Source organism: Diabrotica virgifera, chromosome 4 (genome assembly GCF_917563875.1).
Source record: "Diabrotica virgifera virgifera chromosome 4, PGI_DIABVI_V3a".
Taxonomy (NCBI): Eukaryota; Metazoa; Arthropoda; class Insecta; order Coleoptera; family Chrysomelidae; genus Diabrotica; species Diabrotica virgifera.
Genome location: NC_065446.1, coordinates 31,956,285 through 31,975,597, shown reverse-complemented (window position 1 = coordinate 31,975,597; position 19,313 = coordinate 31,956,285). Strand labels below are relative to the sequence as shown.

General features: G+C 34.3%; 1 protein-coding gene across 3 annotated transcripts in view; it reads left to right on the top strand.

Moving 5' to 3' along the window:
• The first annotated feature begins 392 nt into the window (after positions 1-392).
• LOC114327878 (protein DDI1 homolog 2) overlaps positions 393-19,313 on the top strand; it is a 40,601-nt gene continuing 21,680 nt past the window's right edge. The window contains exons 1-2 of one of the 3 annotated variants that reach the window (XM_028276591.2): positions 393-1,029; positions 13,640-13,807. In XM_028276591.2, the coding sequence (XP_028132392.2) occupies positions 783-1,029; positions 13,640-13,807 (415 nt within the window). In that variant the 5' untranslated portion in view covers positions 393-782. Of the gene's footprint in view, positions 1,030-13,630; positions 13,808-19,313 lie in introns of all 3 variants that reach the window. The other 2 variants (XM_028276593.2, XM_028276590.2) reach the window with 2 other exon arrangements.

Here is a 19,313-nt window from a genome sequence, read left to right as displayed (position 1 = left end):
TATTCTGTACCTTCTGTGAAAATTTCAAGTAAATCCATGCTGGGCGAAAAAATTGCGAGCCAAAATGCTTCATTTCTTCAATCGACTATTGGGGCCGACCGACCGGCTCTGTCCCGTCATACAGCTGACCGACTATAATAACTTTTATTTATATTTAATTTAGAATGTGTGTACTGATTTTCAGCCTTAGTAAATGGATTTAATTACCTTCGTAGGAAAGCAACTTTGATACCCTCTCAGTAACCCCTATTCTACGTTTCGCTTGACCGACCGCAGTATGTTTCTCTACACACTCACAGTAATCAACTGTGAAAAATCTAGCTGTAGTAAATTTAAAGAGATTTTTCAGCGCTGCCTCTCCGTCTATAATGAGAATTTTGTATGTAGTGACGGAGTGACGGTAGAGTACGGGTACGGTACGGGTTGTACGTGGGGTTAAGGGTTAATAACCTTGCATTTTGGTTAATTTCAAATTTCATTTTCATTTATTTTGAGATACTTTCCAACAAAGAACAGAGAAAGGGACAATATTTGTATACAAGTCTATTTTTGTTCTTACATATCTGCAAGTCATTCCTCCTTTTTGTTGATGAACAAAGCGTTTTTTAGTGTATAGCTGTCATTGCTAGTGATTGCTAGCATATATTTTGGACCAACATCCAAGTTTTAAGTGTTTCCAGAAAATGTATAATAATATATAAAAACAACACATATTAGTTAAATTATCGTAATATAAATACACAGTTCTGATTTGCTCGCGGTGTTCAAATAGTAGATTAAACATGAAGGTAACAGTAACAACCTTAACAGATTTCATATTTGTGTTAGATGTTTCTGAAGATCTGGAACTAGAAAACTTTAAAGCATTTTGCGAAATTGAATCTGGATTTCCAGCCTCTGAAATTGCAATAGCCTTTAATGGAATGCCCCTAATGGACAATAAGAAGTCCCTTAAAGATTTTGGCATTAATGATGGGGATGCTGTTATTCTACAACATATCCAAAGCGAGTCACAAATGGACCAGTCAGGTAATTATAATTTAACCAATTAGTATTTGTCCCCTACAATTAGCACATTCTTTCAATAATATATAAATGAAACAAGTTTAGAGAGAATATATATTAGCAATAGAGTAAACTACAAAAAAATAAATGTTTAAAAATTTTATTTATCATCATCATCATACAGCCCAATAAAAGAGCTTCAACCTTCGCAAGTCTATTACGCCAGTCAGTCTTATCCATTGCCAACTGTTGCCAGTTTGCTGCACCTATTTTTCTACCAACCTCATCTAGACCATCCTTCCATCTGAATTTTGGCCTACCCCTATTTCTACTTCAAGTCATTTATTCATGTTAATATACAAAGTACTTACATACGTTAAAAAATAGTGTACAACTTTGGTTCACAGATATAAAATACAAATATAAAAACACAAGGCATAATATGAAATAATACATACATCAATAATTAAGACAAACACTTTCTGGGTTCCTAAGAATAAACAAAGTACAACTCAACAATTCACAACCCAGTTCCAAACATTAAAGTTAAAATTCAAAAATTCATCACTGCTGTAAAATACCTGACTTATGAGAAAATTCTTTAGTTGTTTTCTAAATTGTAAAATTGGCAATTCAGTAATTTCAGTAGGCAACTTGTAGAATGTTACATCATAAGAGTTTGGTCCGTCTCTACTTCTTTGGAGCCTGGTGTAGGGCAATATTAATGCATGCTTATTTCTGGTTTCATATCGGTGTACATCCTCATGTCTTTGATGACAATCTATATTTTGTTTCACATGAACAAGACTCTCTAGAATAAATAGCGAAGGCAGAGTTAGTATGTGCAATGCAACAAATGCTTGCCGACATTCTTTCTGATAGGTCAGGCCAGCAATTATCCTTACTATTCTTCTCTGAATATGAAAGACATCTTTGGCTCCAGCACTGTGACCCCATGCCAAAATTGCATAGCTGATGTGTGAATGACATAGTGCAAAATAGGCCTGTTGTAAAGTGAACTGACATACACACTCAGAAAGTCTTCTAATCAGAAAAGTTGCAGTTCCTAACTTAGCAACAAGGGACCGTGTATGAGCTTTCCAACATAGTCCTGCATCCAAGTAAACTCCCAAAAATTTTATTTGTTTTTCTGCATCTCCGGATGGAAGCTGTCTTGTTGAAAAAATCAAATTCTGGATTTTATTGATGTTTAGAAGCAACATATTTGCTGCAAACCATTGTTCTGCCTTATCTTGTGCTTGTTTTGATGCCTCTGTTGCTGCATTACAATCCCAATCTTTGCAGGTAATAGTAGTATCATCAGCAAAAAGAGTAAATGAACTGCTAAGGTCTGTCTGTGAAAGATCATTAATACAAATTAGAAATAACAGTGGTCCCAATATTGACCCTTGAGGTAATCCGATATTTATAGCTCTCTCTACCGACCTCACTCTACCCACCTGCACACTCTGCTTTCTGTTGGAGAGATAGCTGAAGATCATTGCAATGCTACTATCTCCAAACCCATATCTCTCCAATTTCCTGAGAAGCAGTTCATGTGCAACACAATCAAAAGCTTTGCTCAGGTCACAAAATGTAGCTGACAGATAGCAGCTCTGCTCAAAAGCCTCTTGAATCTTCATCACCAAGTCCATGATGGCTTTTGTCGTATTTAGACCCCTTCTAAAACCAAACTGACTATTTGTGAACAAATTTTTGGATTCAAAGTACTTAATAATCATTGCTGCCATACATTTCTCAAATACCTTTGATATTATAGGAAGGAGTGATATTGGCCTATAATTGGATGGGCCATCATTGTCACCATTCTTGTAGATCAATACCACCACTGCTTTTTGAGCAGATCAGGAAAGATGCTTTCCTTAAAGCAGTGATTTATAAGTGTTGTTAATGGACCAGCAATGAGATGTTTGACTCCTTTTATTATGTTAACCGAGAATCCGAAGTAGTCTCTACTTTTCTTGTTCACCATACTTGTTAAAATGTCTCTGATTTCAATGAGAGAAACATCTTGGAAGAAAAATTATTCCCAAAACATGGTGACATCAAAATCCATGGGATTGAAAAAGGAGGGTTGAATCTGGGTTTGCAAGTTACAGGCGACATTAGTGAAGAAGTCATTAAATTCATTAGGTGTAATTTTTGTTTCTAACTTGCTTTTAGACTTGTTTCTGTGTTCATTGATGATATCCCACATACACTTAACTGGATTAGATGCAGTTGAAATAAGGTTATCATTGGTCCTTTGTTTAGCAGATTTTATTGCTAATTTGTAATCTTGATTTGCTAATAGAGTTTTCATTTGCTAATACAGTTTTTTGAGCTAATGTAGGAAACTCGTCATACTGCTCCTTTAGCAAGTTTATTAGTTTATTAGTTGACTTTGATCTCTACGTTTTTTATAGAATTTTTCAGGAAAAGAGTGTAAGAAAGACTTATTTAATTCATTATGAAATGCAATGAATTTAGCTTCAGTAGGCAAGTCAGAATCTTTTAGAAACTCCCATTTTAAACCTTCGACATATGAGAAAAAAAGAACATTTACCCTTTTGTGTAATTGCTCTGAAAACAGATCTAACAAGTGCTGGATCATTATCACTAGTAGGCACAAGGAAATCAAGAAGCTGGCCACAATGATCAGAGAGTGCAGTCTCAACAACCTTCACATTACAGTCATGATGATCCAAACTCAGAAATATATTGTCCAGACAATTATTCCCCCTTGTGGGTTCAAAGACCAACTGGGATAGTCCAAAAGAGGAAAAAAAGCTACATACTTTAACACATTCTCGAGTCGCAGAAAGAAAATTCTCATTGAAGTCCCCCACAACCAATAAATTACCTTTACCATGAACTATAGTCAGTGCTTGCTCCATTATTTCCAGAAAAATATCCAAAGAAGCAGATAGTTTCCTTTAAACTGAAATTACATATAATTTAGATGTTTTAAAAAAAAATACAACATATTTCTATGCATTTTACAACAGTCATGGCATTTACTTCATTTACTAATTTAAAATCATACATGGATTTAAGAAAAATAGCTGAACCTCCCCCTATGCTGTCTCGGCAACTGGCTGCAGCCAATCTATAGTCAGTTATATGTAAGGATTCAATCTCTCCATTTGTGTGCCAATACTCTGTTACATAAACAATGACACAATTTTTGTCAGCTAAGAACATTTCAAATTAATTTGTTTTATTCCTCATTGAAAGTATATTTATGTGAAATAGCTTTAGTTTATTCTTTTGTTTTGCACCACAATCAGGCTCTTGACACTTGGATGCAGCATCTTTTTTAAATGGAAGGTCATCTACAGCATTTGGTTTTATGACCTCATCACACTCGCTTGCTTTTACTTTTAAAAATTTCCACCTCTATTGTCAAATAAATCTTTATACCTGTTCATGTGAAATCTTTTTACCCCTACACCAGCTGGCCAGAAGTCAGGTTGATACATCTTGTCGTTGTGGTTAAAAGGAGCAGATACTATGAAAAGCTTTAACATATGTTCCTGACTAGGCAATTCTTTTACTGTGATGATAGTCTCTTCCATACCCCGTTTCTCCTTTAGGAATTTATAAATATCATCTTCTGTGGAAGTTCTTCTAATTCTGTACAAGTATAACCATACCTTACTCTGTTCTCCCAGGAAACCTCTGTTATTTTCATCTAGACTTATCTCTGCAGTACTAATATTTCTTTTTGTTTTCCATTTTTCCTTTCGTCTGTTTACCATTTCTACAAATCCACTATTTTCACATGACTCATTACCCACATTAATTGCATTACTATTTTGCTCTTTCTCATTTACTCCATTATTCTCCAAATTAAACCTTTTTCGTTCGTTTGGTTTATTTTTATTAGATTTTTTGTTGATATTGTCAGCTGTCAACTGTTTTGGTGCAAATGATATACTGCTACTGTTTGTTACAATCTCACTGTATGTTTTATATACTGTTTGTGTAGGCAGCATGTTCTGTGTTGTCATCAACACTTCCCAGGGGTTGTGACATGCAGATTCTTCTAGGAGCGTTGTTCTGCTGTGATCTTGTTAGATGTCCTGCCCATCTTAGTCTTCCTATTTTTATTAAAGATACTATGTCTTTACCACCAAATATATGTTTATATCTGTGGTATATCTCGTACCTCCTCCTCCGAACACCATTTTCACAGATGCCACCGAATATTCCTCTTAGGATCCTTTGTTCAAATATAAGCAGATTTTCATTTGCCTTGGAGATGGTCCATGTCTCCGATCCATATGTCAATACTGGTTGTATAAGAGTTTTGTATAATATGGTTATTTTTGTTTTTTGTTTTTTTTTTATAGAGAAATTTAAAGCTCTTATAGATCACATCTTAAACAGCTTATTTTATTATCACTATCTTCAATAAATTACATCTCCATTATAACATTTATTAAAGAGTACCCACACCCCTTTCTTGATAAGATTTTAATTTATTGACTATACCTAGTTACAAAACAATGGCACAGCACAAAATATTATCCACACACAAATAAAACCCAAATTTTCCTATAATTACAACTTTTTACCAAATCAACCAAGACAATATTCAATATATGAACTAAAAACAGTAACTTAGTTAGTAGCATAGGAATAGAAGGAGAGCTAGAGCCGAAAAATCATTTTTATAAGTAATATGGAGTTTGTCCTGTGAAATGCTTCCATTGTACCTTGATAATTATGATCCCTTGCAGGCTGTCATCGCAGTGGATACAGGAAGTAGTAATAAGGAATTAAAATTAATAAAATGGAACATTTTCAGGGAAAAAATCATCATTGATAATATGCTTAAAATTTTTCCAATTTACAGTAGAACCCCGCAAATCCGAACCCCCCTAATCCGAACGTTCGGCAAATCCGAACCAACGGAAAGTGAAAACAATTAAAAAATTCAAGACAAAAACTTAACAACATGTTTATTATACAGAGTATAACCAGAAAATTGAACAATGTAGGATTAGTAGGACTTTGACATTTAAAATTTCTTAAAAATATAAATACGTACATTATGCTTAGTGCTTATAAAGGTTAAATATAAACTTACTTCAGTTTTCTCTTTGTCAACTTGAGTTCTAAAAATATTGTCCACACTCTTGGGAGAACGTTTTGCCACTCAAAATCAAAGACAATGTAAGCTTTGAATTCTTAGTTAGGCTAATATTAATATTTCAATCAACGGTTAGCCTAACTTTCAGATAATGCCTAATGTAGCCTAACTCTACAGTGGAACTATTTTTTCAGAACCTGCTAAATTTGTTAGATGACCTGCCTCATAAAAGCAGTAAAATTCTATGCAGTGACTTTAACATTAATTATGCTGCTGCTTGTGCTACCCAAGTGTCTCTGGTCAACATATTTGAATCGTATGGTCTCTCAATGCACGTTAATTCTCCTACAAGGATTACAAAAACTACATCTACCATAATCGATTATATTGTCTCAGCTTTATCACCCCTTGATGACTGCTCTACAGTTATTAATGCCGGACTATCTGATCATGAAGCAGTGTATACGAAGTTTAACATCTTCAGCAAACCCTCCTCAAAAACCTGACGTTTAGGTAGGATTTTTTCCGCCCAGAATTTTCGTAAATTCCAAAATTTATGCTTAACTTCTGAGTGGCAGTTTCCTTCTATAGACGTGGACTATAATTTCAGTGTTTTTCTAGATAAGCTTCTCTGCATCTTCAATACGGCATTTCCTTAATTCCTATTAAGCCAAAACATCGGAAACCTTGGGTTACGAAAGGTATCCGCATATCAGCCAAGAATATGCATTCACTTCTATACATCAATAAATTTACTACCAATGTTTCTGTCACTGAATATATCACGAAGTACAGGACAACATATCTAAAACTTGTCAAATCAGCTAAAAAAGCCTATTATCAAAATCGTCTGGAAAGCTCTAAAAGTGTTGCAAAAAAACCTGGTTTATAATAAACGATCTTCGAAATAAAACTCATACAGCTCAATCATTTTCCCTTCCAAATCCTGAAAGTCTAAACGATTACTTCGTTAATGTGAGTAAAAATATTACATCAACTATTTTGCCGCAACAAGATCCCATTTCTTATCTCCCTAATTCAAGAAAGGTGTCGAATTCATTCTTTTTAAAACCAGTCGATAACTCTCAACTGACCCAAACAATCAATAGTATCAAAAGCAAATCATCCTGTAGTACTGATGGACTATCTATAAAAATTTTCTCTAATCTCACAGAAAATGTGTTGGAAATCCTCGTCTCACTAATTAATGATTCCTTCGAAAAAGGTAAATTTCCAGAGTGTATAAAGACAGCCATTATTATTCCTCTTCATAAGGGTGGTGAAAAATCTAATGCCTGCAACTATAGACCTATTGCCTTACTACCGACACTCTCCAAAATTATTGAGAGACACATTAAAACTCGACTTATGTCCTTTATCGTTGATAACAACATTTTATCTCAAAATCAGTTCGGCTTTTTAACTAATAAATGTACCACTGATGCCATGTTTTCTGTACTACATGAGGTTTATCAAGCACTAAACAATAATCTTTATACTGCCACTGTTTTCTGTGACTATGCCAAAGCTTGTGATTGTGTAAATCACGACATCTTGATTAAAAAACTAAATTTCTATGGAATTAGAGGTATTTCTTTGAATTGGTTCCAATCCTACTTGAATAATAGGAAACAACTAGTTAGAGCAAATGATACTGACTCTAGTCTCAAAAACATTGTATGTGGAGTACCGCAAGGTTCAGTATTGGGTCCTCTTCTGTTCCTTATCTTTATAAATCACTAATTTAAAAATCGATGGGAAAATTTTTCTTTTTGCTGATGATACCAGTATCACTTGGAGCAACTCAACTATTGCATCTTTTCATGAAACTATAACTTCGGATCTACTGACGATAAAGACCTGGTCTGACTGTAATTTACTCTCTTTTAATATAGACAAAACAGTAGCATTATCCTATAAAGGAGCTCTTCAACCTTTGCCTCTTAATAACAGCCAGATCAGTACCGTTGATTCTGTAAAATTTCTTGGTATTTTTTAGACAGCAACCTCAAATGGTCCCTTCATATCGATTCGTTAAGTAAGAAACTCGCCTCAGCTTGCTATGCAATAAGATCTGTCTGAAGGGAACTCAATTTAGCATCTTCTAAAATAACATATTTTTCGTTGTTCAAGTCTCATCTTCGATATGGTCTTCCTTTTTGGGGTTCTAGTACAGCTGCTCAATTTGATGCTATTTTTAAATTGCAAAAAAGAGCAATAAGATATCTGTTTGGCCTCAGAAGATCTACACATTGCAGAAGTTACTTCAGAAATCACGAAATTTTAACACTTGCATCTTTATATATTCTAGAAACGGTTTGTTTAATTCGTAAACACCTTCATGTCTTTCCAGCAAGGCCCAATCATATTTACTCCACCAGAAATTCAATCTTTGATATTTATTTACCGATCCCATCCACTGAGTTAGTAAAGAAATCCATATTATATTCCGCAAAAAAAACTTTACAACCATCTCCCTTTACAACTTCAGTGTGCAACATCTTTCCCAAAGTTCCGTAAAATGACCAAAGCCTATCTATCTAAAGACCATATTATTCAATAGAAGAATTTCTTAATGAATAAACTAAGAAAATTGGGTTTCATACGCAGCAGCTTAAACTGTTTTTGTCTTTGGTTTTATATCATATTTACTGTATATTGACGATTTATCTAATTTTAGTAAGTTGTAGTTGTTATTTGTTGATATTATTTTTCTTTTGACTGTATGTAAGCTTTGTCCATAAAATTGTAAAAATTTTCAGTGACAATAAAGCATATTTCTATTCTATAATCCGAACTTTTCGGAATCCGAACAGGCTGTCTCCCCAATTAGTTCAGATTTTCGGGGTTCTACTGTATTTCGGAACAGCAATTTAGGGTCCTGATCACATACGTGGTACTAGTGAATTATTATTAATTTATACAAGGTGTTAGTAAATAAGTATGACAAACTTTAAGGGGTAATTCTAACAATCTTAAAATTGCTCTAAAACCGGTTAAGATATATAAATGAAATTTGGTTAGTTTTAGGAGGTACCTAAGTAGGTAGTTATTGTGCATTTTTTGACATACAATTCAGAATTTTATATTCACCATTGGCACACGTACAGGATACAGACAATGGTCCAACATTTTTTTCAGAAAAAAAAACATAGTATGCCACTGAGATATTTCAAATTAAAAATCATTTTTGAATTCCTAGTTCAATTTTTAACAAAAAATCTATATTAAATTATATATTGTATTAAGTAATACAATACAATACATTATAATACATACACAGAGTAATACAATACATAATTACAAGTAAAGACGTAATACCAGAAACTAGTTCTTAAGATGTATTTCACAAAATTTTAGTCTTTTTTTTTAATTTAAACAAAATATGCTGTTTGTGTTCTTGGATTGGATGAAAAATTTTGCTCAGTCTAACTGATGATCTAGTTTAAAAAAATTGATAGTTTGGTGACATTTGTAGTCAAAATTTTTGTAACTAACTGTTTTTATAAATCTATCAATATTTATTCCAATATTTTAACAAAAATATACCATATTTTTAAAACCAAAGAAAAATCAACATCAACAAGTAAGTCTTTTATTATTTTTATTATTCTGTTTTGTTAAACCAGAGTTTCTACATATTACAAAAAACTTGTTTTTATAAAGTTTACTGAAAACAATAAATCGTATGTCTAATAATTTCATGTACATTCAATAAAATTACAAAATCTTGCTCTCTTAGTTGATATCCAAAATAAAAACTTCTGTTTTTATATAAAATATGAAAGTTCGTTTCCCTCCATTTCCCTCCATAAGGAATCCAAATCTTTTTTTTTAACATCCAATGTTTATTGCAATCTGTCTCATTACAAACAATAAGCAATACATATAATTATTGAAAAATAACATAGATGGAAGCCGCCCAGTGGCGAGCACCCAGTAAGACATATAAGATTATAATTTTAAAATAAGACATAACAATTACTTGGAACATAATACATAGATAAAATTTTGTATATTGGACAGTTCAGACAACAAATATGATTATTAAAAGTCTAAGAAACATGAATAAAAATACGAAAGAAGTTTAAAAAATCACTGAAGCTAAAACAAGATTATTTCACTGCACTCTGTTGTTGCTCTGATGTTCAGATATACTAGAGGTCCAAAGGGTCAGGTCTTTTTAATCTTCTTTCATGAGAAATGTTGAGCAGGTCCGTGGCGAGCGGATTTGGATGGCAGGATAGTCTGGTCTTGTATCTAGAATTTACAGCAGATATTGCTTCGCAGTAACAATCCCTATACTAACAGAGCTATTTAATAAATGTCTCCATAATAGCAAGATCCCTAAAGACTGGAACGAAAGTCTAGTAATACTTTTACACAAAAAAGGGGACAAATGTGACCTACAGAATTACAGACCGATATCGTTGCTCAGTCAAGTATACAAACTATTCATGAGAATTATTAACAACCGGTTGACCTACAAAATGGACAATTACCAACCAGTGGAACAGGCTGGCTTCCGCAAAGGATATAGTACATCAGACCATCTGCTGACAATGAGAACATTGATAGAGAAGGCAAATGAATACCAACTACCCGTATTTCTTGCCTTCGTAGACTATGAAAAGGCGTTTGATAGTATCGAGATGTGGGCCATAGAACAAGCTATTAATAATTGTAGAATAGATTCGAGATATAGACAACTAATACATAATATATATGAAAATGCAACTATGATAGTACAACTAGACGAAAATACAAATCCCATCCCTATTAAGAGAGGCGTGAGACAAGGAGACGTAATATCGCCAAAGCTTTTCAACCTAGCACTAGAAGACGTCTTCAAAACGACAAATTGGTCAACCTATGGCATTAACGTTAATGGCAAGAAGCTAAATCACCTCAGATTCGCTGACGACATTGTGATTATAGCGAGCTCATTCGAGGAACTGCAAATTATGATAGAGGAACTCGCAGGCAGCTCCCAATACGTCGGTCTAAAAATGAACATGAAGAAAACAAAAATAATGACAAACACAGATGACCCCAGACGCATAACTATAAATGGCAGTGAGATAGAAAAAGTCCAGGAATATATCTACCTAGGCCAAATCCTGAAACTTGACAAAGAAAACCAAAGTGCGGAAATTAATAGGAGAGCAAGACTAGCATGGGCAGGATTTGGAAAACTTGGTTGGATACTTAAGAACCGCAAAATACATCAATATTTGAGGACCAAAGTGTTCAACCAGTGCATCCTTCCTATCATGACATATGGGTGTCAAACCTGGACCCTAACCAAGGCAAATATGAATAAACTAGCTACAACAGAAAGAGCTATGGAAAGAGCAATGTTAGGTATACGACTGTCAGATAAAAAGAGGAGCGACTGGGTAAGATCAAAAACAAAAGTCGAGGACATAACAACAAAAGTTGCCAAACTTAAATGGAGCTTTGCAGGCCACACTGTTAGACAAAAAGACCAACGTTGGAATGCCACGATACAACATTGGAGACCTTACCAAAGTAAACGACCGAGAGGAAGACCACAGATGAGATGGGTTGATGATATTAAAAGAGTAGCCGGAACGAATTGGAAATATGTTGCTCAGGATAGAGACCGATGGAAGGAGTTGGGAGAGGCCTATGTCCAAACGTGGACGATAGAAGGCTAAGAAGAAGAAGAAGATTGCTTCGCTAACAGTTGGTAGCTGTAGGTCGTGGTGTAATCTCTGGTTCGTAACATACCAAGGGGCATTGCAGATCTGGTGCAACACTTTTGATTGGAACCGTTGAAGTTTTTGAATGTTGGTATTACTTGCTGTTCCCCATATTTGTGCTGCATATAGCCATATCGGTTTTAAAATACATTTATAAATCATAGGTTTGTTCTCCAGGCTAAGATTTGATTTTCTACTCATGTACCAATACATTTTCCTGTAGATTAAGCCGAGTTGAAGACGTTTCTTCCAGATGTGGGTGCCCCAGTTAAGTTTACTATCTAAATGAATTCCCAGATATTTTACGGCGGTATTGACTGGTAGTGGAGTGTTATTTATAGAAACCGGAGGCGCGACACCTTTTTTTAAAGTAAATGTTATTTGTGTCGATTTTAAACTGTTGACTTGTACTCGCCACAGTTTCAGCCAGCTCTCTAGTTTATTCAGATGATTTTGCAATACCTCGGATGCTTCTGTTGCTATAGGATTTGAAGCCATTATAACTGTGTCATCCGCATATGTAGCAATTGTTGTATTAATGGTGGTTGGAAGATCCGATGTGTATATTAAGTAGAGTGTTGGTCCTAATATGCTTCCTTGTGGAACTCCAGAACATATTGGAAACAGGTTAGTAATTTCCCCTCCTCTTTTGACTTGAAAAAATCTATCTGTCAGATAGGATCTTAATAGTGAACTTACGGGATAAGGAAATATGGATTTAATTTTGGAGATAAGACCTACATGCCAAACTTTGTCGAATGCCTGTGAGACATCTAGAAATGCAGCTGTACAGTAATTTTTGTGTTCGAGCAAATTTCTGATAGTTTTTACTACCCTATGAATTTGCTCGATGGTACCATGTTGTTTCCTAAAGCCAAACTGATAGTTAGGTAAAATATTGTTGCTGTCTAATGTAGGCTCTAATCTTCTCAGGAAAAGCTGCTCGAATACTTTGGATATAATAGGCAACAAGCTTATTGGACGATATGAAGATAATTCCGCGTGATCCTTATTAGGTTTTGGGATTAGAATCCAAATCTTGAATTAAAAATTGGGGGATTCTATTTAAGATTTTAAAGTAACCCCCACCCCACCTGCGTGGGTGGTTGTGTTTGACATTATTCGATAAATTTTTAAAAAAATATTGAACACATATTTTTCAGTTTTTTGATCTGATGTTCGTTTTGCAAAATATCACCGGCTTCCTATTTAAAATTTTAAAGTTATCCCCCACCCCTCTCCATGGGTGGTCGTGTTTGATATCATTCGATAGATTTTTGAAAAATATTGAACACATATTTTTCATTTTGCAAAATATTCGCTTTTTTTGTGATCCACCCATTTCTTTACACCCCGCTCAAATCGTTAGATTTTTGAAATATACACTCTTCTGCATGTACTTAACTTACCTTATCTTAATCTGACGATTTCGAGTTTTGATAAGGATATATATTTTTTCGGACCCCCCTTAACGAACTCCCCTGTATTAAGAGTCCATATATGGTAGGGGTACATTTACAGGGTACAAGGTTTTTCCCCATGTGATTTTCTGACGCACTTGAGTAACTGCAAAAATCTCGGCTTGGGCTTCCCTACCATTTTTATTATGTGCCACAAATATTTCATAACAAATATTCATCTTTAATGTCTTTTTATAGACAAAGAGTCTACAAAAAATACATAACTTTAATCAAAGAAGTATCTTAAAAACTAAAAAAAGACAGTGAAAATTAGCATAAAAATAACATTTATTTTAATACAAGGGAAATTATTATAACATGATATGCTTTTAAATATTTAGGTAATCTAGATTTTAGCAACATAGAAGTTCCAAATACAACCAACAACACGAGAAACCGCCAAGTAGAAGATGACCCTGTGCTTATCAGGGAAATGTTTCTCGCCAACCCTGATCAACTTGCCCTCTTGAAACAGAATAATCCAAGATTAGCTGATGCTCTTCTTAGTGGGGATATAGGTATGTGAATCAATCAGTGGCGGCTTTTGGGGGTAGGCAGGATAGGCCGGGCCACCCAATAATTTTAAGAGCTTTAAAATAGAAAAAGATATATTCAAAAATTATGTTAAAGCATGTAAATAACTTTTAAATGTAATAAATCACTCAATACATTAGCGTTCGTTAAGACAACTTTGTTATAATCACATTCACAGAAAGCATCGAATCGTATTCAGGCATTTTAAATATCATTAATAGGCCCGCTCGGACCTGGCCAACGATTTTTATATTGTCGTGTTATGCTTGGTATATAGGCCCGATTCAAACTTTCTCGTTGCCACTTGTAACATAATTATTGAATTGTAACTGACAAATTTGCACAAAGCAAAGAGAGAAGAATAAACCTGCTCTATAAATAATAAAATATGTAAACTATTTGTACATAGGTACCTATATTTTAGTTCATAATTTGATTTAGTTTTAAAAATATAATTAAATGTAAATCTGTTACAGTTACCTTCTTATTTTTATACATAAAAATAAATTTATATTTGCATATTATGTATTATACATACAGTTGAGTCCGCGAGTCTTTACCCGTGCGTCATTAATACCTGGCGAGATAAAACACAAACCTTTTATCTAGCATCATTCTCTTCCACGCATGAAACTCATGACAAACCAGCTGCCGTTTGTTATTAAGTAACAACACATGTTATTTTTATGAACCATCTAGACTCAGTGCATTGAAAAGAGATAGGTACAAAAAAAGACGATTCGGTATGTTTTCATATTTTAAGCACAATTTGTTTGACGTTTCTGCTTTGTTTATTTTTGTGGCTGTCACTCAGTTGAATTTTTTGCGGTTTTTGTCTAATTTTTGCGTTTTGAAGTTTCTTTATATGACACAAACAGTTGTTTTCACAACTAATTTTATATTGGGCTCTGAAATTTTAAGGTAAATAATTATATTTTGGCAATTAACATTTAAAACATACAAAACTAACGTCATTCACACAGTAAAGAAATTATTGTGTTTAGATTTCCGTCAAAGTGAATAAAATAACAAAAATAAAATATGTTATTGAATTTTTTTATAAATTGTTTATTTATTTATTAATCAATAATAATAAAAGAATTTATTAAGCTACTTCAAATGTAGCTGTAATTCTGCACAAAAATTTTGAAGCAAAACTTACATTTGACATTCTATATATTTGATAACGTCAAATTTTAAAATGAAACCCGTAATCGGAATAGTAGCCACGTTCTGTCAGTTGTTGTTACGTGAAATAGATTTCCGACTTATTTCGTATGCTTTAAATGATGACGCACTGGTAAAGACTCGCGGACTCAACTGTAGCTACAGTTGAGTCCGCGAGTCTTTACCCGTGCGTCATTAATAGGGCTTTTCATTCACAGTCATTTGTTTCGAGCTTCCATCATGTGTCACATAAATTTAATATATCTACGTCATACGTTATTGCTATATACCAATGATACAAACCAAAGACGTATGGCGTAGATATATTAATATTATGTGACACATGACAAGAAGCTCGAAACAAATGACAATCGATGAAAAGCCCTATACCTGGCGATATACGTTTTTATCTAGCATCATTCTCTTCCACGCATGAATATAATGACAAACCAGCTGCCGCATGTTATTAAGTAAAAACACATGTTATTTTTATGAACGATTTAGACTCAGTGCATTGAAAAGAGATAGATACAAAGAAAGACGACTGGGGATGTTTTCACATATTTAAAGTACAATTTCTGACGTTTTGGTTTGTTTACTTTTGTGGCTGTCAGTTTGTTGAATTGTTTGCTGTTATTTTGTCGAATTTTTGCATTTTAAAGTTTTTTATAATATACAAACATTGTTTTCACAACTAATTTTATATTGGAGTTAAAAATTTTATGATAAATAAGTTTATGTTATTTTACGATAAATTTTGACAACGTACAAGAAATGCTTGTGTTTAATGTTCCGCCAAAGTGAATAAAATAACAAAAAGGAAATGGTATTGAATTTTTTTATAAATTGTTTATTTATTAATCAATAATAATAAAATAATTTATTAAGCTACTTCGAATGTAGCTGTAATTATGCACCAAAATTTTAAAGCAAAACTTAAATTTGACATTCTAGTTATTTGATAACGTCAAATTTTATACTATAACCCGTGATCGGAATAATACCCACTTTCTGTCACTTGCTATTGCGTTTAGTAAATTTCCGACTTATTTCGTATGCTTTAAATGATGACGCACGGGTAAAGACTCGCGGACTCAACTGTATATGTAATTTGCTGGCTTGGCCCACCCCAAAATTTTACCCCACCAGCCGCCACTGGAATCAATTGATTTATTCTTACTGCTACGTTGACCTGGTTATTTAAATTAAAAAATATAGCTATTAGTGGTAGGATATATGTAATATACTGCGTATAGGACAGTATTTTAAGTAGGATCTTGGTTTGTACAGAAAAGAGTAAGTGGGTGCTGTGAAAAAATTGTGTTGGTGCATATATTGAAAATCTTTTCAGGCTTTTATCATGAAAAGCAATACGATTATACTGGAAAATAACATCTACTGTGAATCTCTGACCAGCAGAACAACCAGAAAAACAACAACAATGATGACTTAAGTTAACTAATTGCTAACAAAAAGGAGGTGCCACCCGGTAGCTGTATGATGCTGTAGCGCCATAAAAGAGATCTCCTTAACTAAGGAAGGTAAATGGAAAACTACAAGTTAGTGCATTATATTTTTCTTCTTCGATTGCTATCTCCGCGACAGAGGTCGGCAATCATCATATCTATTTTGACTTAAGAGAAAGCTGCTGTGAAAAGTTCATTTGCTCTTTTCTATTCTGATTTTGATTTTCTGGAAGCAATAATTATTGGTTCTGCTTATATCAGCATCCGTTTATAGCATCATAGTTGTTGTTAAAAATGTACTATAGTTTATTTTTTAAGCAAGAGGAGTAAACTAAAAAGACAGATTCACACCCAATAATGTCACTAGAAAAATCACCAAATACATCTTCTTTTTTAGTTGATCATATCAGCTTTCGATGATAATCCATACATACACTAAGCACCAAAATTAACGCACGACCTTAAAAATGGGACATTTTTGATGTCTTGTATTTCCTAAACCTGTTGTCCGATTTTAGTGATTTTTTTAATATGTTATAGTCTTATTCTTCAAGAATATCGATGTAATAATATTGTTGCTAAACAGCGATAAGTGTCATTGTATACCGGGTGTAACAATGATGTTTTTTCCTCAAAGTTTGGAACACCCTGTGGAATATTCTGGCGTATCTGTATCTGTAGAGTAGGGAGTGTGAGTCAAGTCCCACAGCACTTAGGCCACAATTGACCCATTGTACATCCTCCCAGGGGGTTATCATCCTTAGTTCATTATCCATCCTGCCATTTCCAGGAAGGTGGACAAATCACCTGGTGACATCTCCCCTATATCGGCAGGTGTAGGCCAAGGCTCGCCGAACGCATACTCTCGTATTGACGATAACTCCGGACATTCACATAGGACATGCTCGACAGTTTCGTCATCTCGTTCACACCTCCTGCATAGAGATGTGTCTACTAGCCCCAGTGTGTGGAGGTGTTTTCTTAGTTGACAATGGCCAGTTAAAAAACCAACGGTCAAGCGTAGGTTTTTCCTGGTCATTCTCAAGTACTTTTCTGATGCTGACTTCCCAAGGTTCCTTAGTGTTACCTTGGCAAGTCTACATCCTGGCCCTTCTTCCCATCTTCTTAAGGTTTGCGTGTGGGAGTGACATTTGACAGTTTCCGCGATTGTTGTAGTCGACAAGCCAAAAAGATCACAAGGTCCTAAGAGTCTTAGGCCTGCTGCCCTTCTAGCCAGCTGGTCAGCAATGCGGTTGCCTTTATTTCTGTTGTGTCCTTTAACCCACCTCAGGATGATGTTGTTACCATCCGAAGCTTGGGCTAGTGATTCATGACACTCCATTACTAGCCCTGATATGACGCGTGGTCTGTTCAGGGTTAGTAGCGCTTGTCTGCTGTCTGTGCAGATTATTACAGTTTTGCCGGCTATACCTTTCCCGATTATCTCTTTTGCGGCTATGGAGATACCAGCCAGTTCAGTCTGAACTACGCTGGCATTTTTGCCCATGCCCCATTTTATACTAAGGTTCAATGATCTGGAGTATATTCCACATCCTGAGCCTTCTTTCGTTTTGGAGCCATCGGTGTAGATGCAATATGCATTTGCCACGTTTGACTCCCTATGTTGTCTTGTTTCGATTTTGTAGGGTTTGTCGAAGACAAACCTATTCTGGCGTATATAAAATATTGAAATTAAAACTCAGCTGTAGCCTTATGCTTTCTTAACATTATGCTTTTTGATTCATTAGCTTATGTTGGATAATAACAAAGTTAGGTACTTTAACAACTAGCCACGTTCTTCATCAATACAGGGTGTTTCTAAATAAGTGCGACAAACTTTAAGGGGTAATTCTGCATGAAAAATAATGACCCTTTGCTTTATAAACATATGTTCGCAACTGCTTCGTTTCCTAGATACGGGATGTTGAATTTTTTCTTACAAACTGACGATTTATTTATTGCTCTAAAACCGGTTGCGATATGCAAATGAAATTTGGTAGGTTTTAAGAGGTAGTTATTGTGCATTTTTGGCATACAATTAAGAATTTTATATTCACCATTGGCGTGCATATGGGTAATATGACCGGGTAATATGACCCGTATGCACGCCAAGGTGAACATAAAATTTTTAAATGTATGCCAACAAATGCGCAATAACTACCTCTTAAAACCTACCAAATTACATTTGCATATCTCATCCGGTTTTAGAGCAATAAATAAATCGTCAGTTTGTAAGAAAAAATTCAACATCCCGTATCTCGGAAACGAAGCAATTGCGGACATATGTTTATAAAGCAAATGGTCATTATTTTTGTATGCAGAATTACCCCTTAAAGTTTGTCGCACTTATTTAGAAACACCCTGTATTGATGAAGAACATGGCTAGTTGTTAAAGTACCTAACTTTTTTATTATCCAACATAAGCTAATGAATCAGAAAGCATAATGTTAGGAAAGCATAAGGCTACAGTTGAGTTTTAATTTCAATATTTTATATACGCCAGAATATTCCACGGGGTGTTCCAAACTTTGAGGAAAATCACACTAGCATTGTTACACCCGGTATACAATGACACTTATCTGTTTAGCAGCAATATTATTACATCGATATTCTTGAAGAATAAAGTTATAACATATTAAAAAAATCACTAAAATCGGACAACAGGTTTAGGAAATACAAGACATCAAAAATGTCCCATTTTTAAGGTGGTGCATTATTTTGGTGCTTAGTGTATTATATTATACTAACACATCGCTAAAGAGTTCTAAAAGCAAATGTTTTTAAACATAAAAGTAGACTAAAAATCTAAAAATTAAAGAAATAATGCAGAAAACACAAGAAATCGCCGATATATTTA